At 44.5% G+C, this 7,500-nt stretch overlaps 1 protein-coding gene across 1 annotated transcript in view; it reads right to left on the reverse strand.

Annotated features, from left to right (window-relative positions):
* LOC130403754 (collagen and calcium-binding EGF domain-containing protein 1-like) overlaps positions 1-7,500 on the reverse strand; it is a 40,973-nt gene that overhangs the window by 3,897 nt on the left and 29,576 nt on the right. The window contains exon 9 of the mRNA XM_056608202.1: positions 373-408. Within this exon, the coding sequence (XP_056464177.1) occupies positions 373-408 (36 nt within the window). The remainder of the gene's footprint in view (positions 1-372; positions 409-7,500) is intronic.

The raw sequence follows: 7,500 nt of genomic DNA on the forward strand, positions 1-7,500 counted from the left end.
GATCAGAGCCCTCAGCTAACACTGGACACGCAAGGGCTTCACAGGGGCCCTCAGACACCTCAGACTGCCCCTGAAAGAGGGCCCCAAACTCAAACATGGAACAGGAGAACGTGTAGGGACACAGAGTACGGTTATTGTAGGATCTTTGATGCATTTGATTTCATGAAATAACAAATTAATGGAAGATTGTATAATATATTATAGCTTTACAATTGCATTGCCTCTCTGTTTTTGGATTCATATGTTGGCTATCAGTTATGGCTTTAACGCCTAATGCAACACACAATAAAACATCACATGAAGATAAGCAGAAATGGAATCCAGGTTGATTTAATGAAGAGACATTAAACACGTAGATGAAGGAACGCCCACCTTCAGTCCGCTGTTCCCTGGAGCGCCGGGAGATCCCTGGGGATGGAGAGGAAACACATCAATGACACCTTCTTTCTGGAGCGCTGAACAGAACTTCTTCAGCTCTGTCTAACTTCTGTCTTCAATTACCGCCACGTGTTAAATATGGACATCATATGTGAAATGAAGCAGATGTCTAATGCATAATGAAGCCTCACGTAGGTTTAGGCACAGGACAAGAGTCTATTAACTCATTATTATGAAAGTAATCCAATGAGTTTAAATCATTTCTACACAAGACCTGAACGCCTACACCAAAGCCGTCACTAGGGGGCAGTGTTGCCAAGTCTCCGCTCTGTGAGACTCGGGTTTCCCGTCACGTAGCTCTCAGCAGAAGAAGCATGTTTCAGCATTAGCAGTGACATCATAAGACACCAACCTTTAGAGTTGCAGCCCAAAGAAGACGTGACTTGAAATTGTTCTTAGAAGAGCCAGAGAAAATCTTTCATAATTATTATCACTGATCCTTTTTAGGGAAGATGTTCATGCATGGCAAATCAGACATGACATCAAGTCTGGAACGAGTCATACTTCCTCATATCCTCTGATTGTAGATTATGGTATTATGGTAACTATATGTTTTATGACCGGTAAATGCCCCTCTTTTTGTGACTTTATCTGAATGTGAAAGTGGCTTTGTACCCATGAAAGACATTTATACAATATTTAGTGGAACTTAAAATGTAATTTGAATACAATCCAATCAGTTAACAGGTTTCACTGCCTGACGTATGTAAGCCCTGAAAAACCAGTAGGTTCTAGAACCCGTCGGCCTCTAGAACCAGTAGGTCTCAGAACCAGTAGGTCTCAAGAACCAGTAGGTCTCTAGAACCTTTTCGGTCTCTAGAACCTAGTCGGTCTCTAGAACCAGTAGGTCCCAGCACCAGTAGATCTCTAGAACCTAGACAGTCCCCAGAACCAGTAGGTCCCAGGACCAGTAGATCTCTAAAACCAGTAGGTCTCAGGACCAGTAGGTCTCAGAACCAGTAGGGTCTATAGAACCAGCAGGTCTATGAACCAGTAGCTCTCTCAACCCAGTCGCCAAGAAAAAACGTCAGTGGTGTACGTTTCCATGAACACTGGATACGTAGCTTTTCAACGTAAAAAATAGCGTGTTATACCTACGGTATCCACGTGTGCCGCTGTGGAGGCGGGTTTCGGGGTTTGGGTTTCACGGCTTTCGCGGCAAATTGTGGACACGATTGTTTAGGGGGGGGGGGGGAGACTGTTGTTGACCGGGGAGGGGGGGGGGGGGGGGGGAGACACGTTTGTTGAGGGGGGACGACGACACACGATTGTAGGGGGGGGGGGGGGGGGGGGGACACGTTAGTTGAAGGGGGGGGGGGGGGGGACACGTTTGTTGAGGGGGGGGAGACACGTTTGTAGGGGGGGGGCACGCTCGACAACGAGAGTTGGTTTTTATTGAACGCTCGACAACGAGAGTTGGTTTTTATTGAACGAGACTTCAACACGGAACAGCTGCGCGAAACGATGGTCACGTCACTCTCGGTGACGGTGTCGACAATAATGAACACACGAACAATGTTAATAGAACAACACACAACCACATAACATCCCGAACCCATTAACCCCACTTAATCCTAACAACAAAACAAGTTAACAAAAGCCCCATTTGTCAACTGAGAACCCCAATTCCCAGAATCCCCCGCGGCTCCGGAACACTGCGTAGCTTATATTAATCTTTATTATCTGAATGGGAAATGCAATATTTTAGGACAGATACACCATTAAACGCGTTTCTAATGACATTTCTAGCGAGAAATGTACATTTTCCTTACATAATCTTCAGTCAGTGAATGTGTATGATCTTTATTAATCTTTATTATCTGAATGGGAAATGCACTATTTTAGGACCGATTCACCGTTAAACGTGTTTCTAATAACATTTCTAGCGAGAAATATACTTTTTAATTGCATAATCTTCAGTCAGTGATTGTGTCTGATCTTTAGTTTTATAGTTATTAGGAGTTGATCGGCTCGCTCGCATGTTTCAACGACGTCAGGTTGCTTTCGCTAAACTAGCAGCTCACGTGCTTCCTGCGTTTGTGTTATTAAACTGTTACTTTATGTAACTTTTAATGATATCATCTTGTTAGAAACACGTATATCTGAGAGCCAACCCAGTCGCCAAAATCATACCTACGTTGACAGTGTACGTTTCGTGAACACTGGATTACGTCGCATTTCAACATAAAATAGCGTGTTATACACACACACGCACGCACATGCACAGACACACACACACAAGCACACACACGCACGCACAGACACACAGACACAGACACACACACAGGTTGTGTGTCTGTGCGTGCGTGTGTGTGTCACACACACACACACACACACACACACACACACACACACACGCACGCACACACACACAGACACACACATACACACACACACACACACACACACACACACACACACAAGCACACGCACACAGTGCATTTCGCAACAAAAAAATATTCCCTCAAATATTATTACTTTCAAAACGTTGGCCAAAATGGCCAATAATATCATTTTTTTTTGGGATGCTTCTAGGACATTTTGGGTGGATTTTGAACGGTATGTGGGGGGCACGTTTTTTGCAGGACCTGGCAACCCTGCGCTGTTGCCCGAGATCTGGATCCACCCCGGCGTGGTGCCGTCTCCTTTTGACCTTTTGACCCCAGACTTCTGGGGGAATAGCTGAATCAATTCATTAGTCAATCAGAAGCATGTAAATATCTTTCCGGTGGCGTTAGAGGACGAACAAGGTATCCTTCAACATCTACGCTTCCAGGCGATTGCAACGGTGCCACACATGAGCATATTCGAACATGTTTAATGGTAGTAATTAGCTGTCGAAATTGGAGGCCTTAATCAATACTGAGCAGCTATTGATTTGCTTCCCGATAGAGATTTGTCACAAATGACATGTTATTTAGCATCTACACGTTGAGCTGAGTCCAATGACACCAAGAACGACACTCTAGCTAATGGTAACATGTATTTTACATGGTACACCTAGGTCTAGGACATGATCTCGGTGTAGGAAGAGGCCGAGCTTGATCTCATTGGACTCAGCTTAACGTGTAGATGCTAATTAACATGTAATTTGTCAAAAATCTCCATCGGGAAGCAAATCTATAGCTGGTCATTATTGATAAAGGCCTCCAAAATCGACAGCTAATTACTACCCCGAAACATATTCAAATATGATCATGTGTGGCACTGTTGCAATCGTCTCGAAACGTAGATGTCAAAGGACACCTTGTTTGCTCTGTTGCACCACCGGGAAGATATTTTCATACTTCTAATGGATTGATTCATATTTTAAGGTTCTCGGAGTGAGACTTTAAGTGGCTGCAGCAGAAGTGTTGAGACGAAAGATGATATCAAGAGATTTATAGAATATTCCCATTCACATTATGATTCTTTGTCGTAACATCCGACCAAACATCCTCTACATTCACAGAGCGAAGATTATGAAAGTCCAGGCTCAGCAAGTGCTCCATCTCGTTGCACCTGCACCCAGCGGCTCGCTTGCAAGATTTTGGCCTGAAGTTCTTCCCAGACCAACACCCTAGCCATCCAACATGCATATCTGAGAATCAGGCCTCTCTTTAATAATGACAAAAAGTTATGAGAGAAACACACATTAACTTTTTGTTATCTCATAAGCGGCGTGGTGCCGGCTCCTTTTGACCTTTTGACCCCCGACTTCAAAAACGTGGCCACAGGCCAGCTGTGTCTACACACCTTTAGCCACAAATGTACACCTCCCTCCCACAAAAAATGGGGACTAGAAACTAACCTCTGTCTTATGTACATTTACTGTACTGTTGGAGGTCACGCCCCTTTGCCGACCTTTTCGAGATAGCTAGGGATGCTAAAATGTTTACACACATTTCCCGGGGCCCCGTGTACGACATATCCGAGATTTGGAGTTCTAGCCCTTAGAGAAAAAAAGTTTTTCCAAATGGAGTGTCATTTGGACAAAGCCCCTCAGAAGTGTAGCCTTCTGCCCTCGGGGTCCGACCGGGCCAAGTTTCGGTGCGGGGGTCCCAGTTAGGCCCTAGAATATGGTATTCAAATTTCAGGGCGGTAGGACCTTCCTATCTCAAAAACTGTTTTTCCACCACATTCTGAACCATTAGGTCTCGCAGGCAACACTTCTGAAGGGGCTTTGTCCAAATGACAGTCCATTTGGGAAAACTTTTTTTCTCTATGGGCTAGAACTACAAATCTTGCATATGTCGTTCTCGGAGCCCCGGGAAATGTGTGTCAACATTTTAGCATCCCTAGCTATCTCGAAAAGGCTGGAAAAGGGGCGTGACCTCCAACAGTACAGTCAATGTACATAAGACAGAGGTTAGTTTCTAGGCCCCATTTTTTGCAGGATGGAGGTGTACATTTGTGGCTTAATGTGTGTAGACACCGCTGGCCTGTGGCCACGTCTTTGAAGTCAGGGGTCAAAAGGTCAAAAGGAGCCGGCACCACGCCGCTTATGAGATAACAAAAAGTGAATCTGTATTTCTCTCATTACATTTTGTCATTATTGAAGAGAGGCCTGATTCTCAGATATGCATATTGGACTGTTAGGGTATAGGTCTGGGAAGAACTTCAGGCCAAAATCTTGCAAGCGAGCCGCTGGGTGCAGGTGCAACGAGATGGAGCACTTGCTGAGCCTGGACTTTCATAATCTTCGCTCTGTGAATGTAAAGGATGTTTGGTCGGATGTTACGACGAAGAATCATAATGTGAATGGGAATATTCTATAAATCTCTTGATATCGTCTTTCGTCTCAACACTTCTGCTGCAGCCACTTAAAGTCTCACTCCGAGAACCTTAAAATATGAATCAATCCATTAGAAGTATGAAAATATCTTCCCGGTGGTGCAACAGAGCAAACAAGGTGTCCTTTGACATCTACGTTTCGAGACGATTGCAACAGTGCCACACATGATCATATTTGAATATGTTTCGGGGTAGTAATTAGCTGTCGATTTTGGAGGCCTTTATCAATAATGACCAGCTATAGATTTGCTTCCCGATGGAGATTTTTGACAAATTACATGTTAATTAGCATCTACACGTTAAGCTGAGTCCAATGAGATCAAGCTCAGCCTCTTGCTACACCGAGATCATGTCCTAGACCTAGGTGTACCATGTAAAATACATGTTACCATTAGCTAGAGTGTCGTTCTTGGTGTCATTGGACTCAGCTCAACGTGTAGATGCTAAATAACATGTCATTTGTGACAAATCTTGATCGGGAAGCAAATCAATAGCTGCTCAGTATTGATTAAGGCCTCCAATTTCGACAGCTAATTACTACCATTAAACATGTTCGAATATGCTCATGTGTGGCACCGTTGCAATCGCCTGGAAGCGTAGATGTTGAAGGACACCTTGTTCGTCCTCTAACGCCACCGGAAAGATATTTACATGCTTCTGATTGACTAATGAATTGATTCAGCTATTCCCCCAGAAGTCTGGGGTCAAAAGGTCAAAAGGAGACGGCACCACGCCGGGGTGGATCCAGATCTCGGGCAACAGCGCAGGGTTGCCAGGTCCTGCAAAAAACGTGCCCCCCACATACCGTTCAAAATCCACCCAAAATGTGCTAAAAGCATCCCAAAAAAAAATGATATTATTGGCCATTTTGGCCAACGTTTTGAAAGTAATAATATTTGAGGGAATATTTTTTTGTTGTTGTTTTAGCAGCGAAATTCACCGTGTGCGTGTGTGCGCGCGTGTGTGTGTGTGTGTGTGTGTGTGTGTGTGTGTGTGTGTGTGTGTGTGTGTGTGTGTGTGTGTGTGTGTGTGTGTGTGTGTGTGTGTGTGTGTGTGTGTCTGTGTCTGTGTCTGTGTGTCTGTGCGTGCGTGTGTGTGCTTGCGTGTGCTTGTGTGTGTGTGTCTGTGCATGTGCGTGTGTGTGTGTGTGTGTGTATAACACGCTATTTTATGTTGAAATGCGACGTAATCCAGTGTTCACGAAACGTACACTGTCAACGTAGGCATGATTTTGGCGACTGGGTTGGCTCTCAGATATACGTGTTTCTAACAAGATGATATCATTAAAAGTTACATAAAGTAACAGTTTAATAACACAAACGCAGGAAGCACGTGAGCTGCTAGTTTAGCGAAAGCAACCTGACGTCGTTGAAACATGCGAGCGAGCCGATCAACTCCTAATAACTATAAAACTAAAGATCAGACACAATCACTGACTGAAGATTATGCAATTAAAAAGTATATTTCTCGCTAGAAATGTTATTAGAAACACGTTTAACGGTGAATCGGTCCTAAAATATTGCATTTCCCATTCAGATAATAAAGATTAATAAAGATCATACACATTCACTGACTGAAGATTATGTAAGGAAAATGTACATTTCTCGCTAGAAATGTCATTAGAAACGCGTTTAATGGTGTATCTGTCCTAAAATATTGCATTTCCCATTCAGATAATAAAGATTAATATAAGCTACGCAGTGTTCCGGAGCCGCGGGGGATTCTGGGAATTGGGGTTCTCAGTTGACAAATGGGGCTTTTGTTAACTTGTTTTGTTGTTAGGATTAGGTGGGGTTAATGGGTTCGGGATGTTATGTGGTTGTGTGTTGTTCTATTAACATTGTTCGTGTGTTCATTATTGTCGACACCGTCACGGAGAGTGACGTGACCATCGTTTCGCGCAGCTGTTCCGTGTTGAAGTCTCGTTCAATAAAAACCAACTCTCGTTGTCGAGCGTTCAATAAAAACCAACTCTCGTTGTCGAGCGTGCCCCCCCCCTACAAACGTGTCTCCCTCCCCCTCAACAAACCCCCCCCCCCCCCTACAATCGTGTGTCGTCCGCCCCCCTCAACAAACGTGTCTCCCCCCCCCCCCTCTCCCCGGTCAACAACAGTCCCCCCCCCCCCCTAAACAATCGTGTCCACAATTTGCCGCGAAAGCCGTGAAACCCAAACCCCGAAACCCGCCTCCACAGCGGCACACGTGGATACCGTAGGTATAACACGCTATTTTTTACGTTGAAATGCTACGTATCCAGTGTTCATGGAAACGTACACCACTGACGTTTTT

The sequence above is a fragment of the Gadus chalcogrammus genome, chromosome 14 (genome assembly GCF_026213295.1).
Source record: "Gadus chalcogrammus isolate NIFS_2021 chromosome 14, NIFS_Gcha_1.0, whole genome shotgun sequence".
NCBI classification, from domain to species: domain Eukaryota; kingdom Metazoa; phylum Chordata; class Actinopteri; order Gadiformes; family Gadidae; genus Gadus; species Gadus chalcogrammus.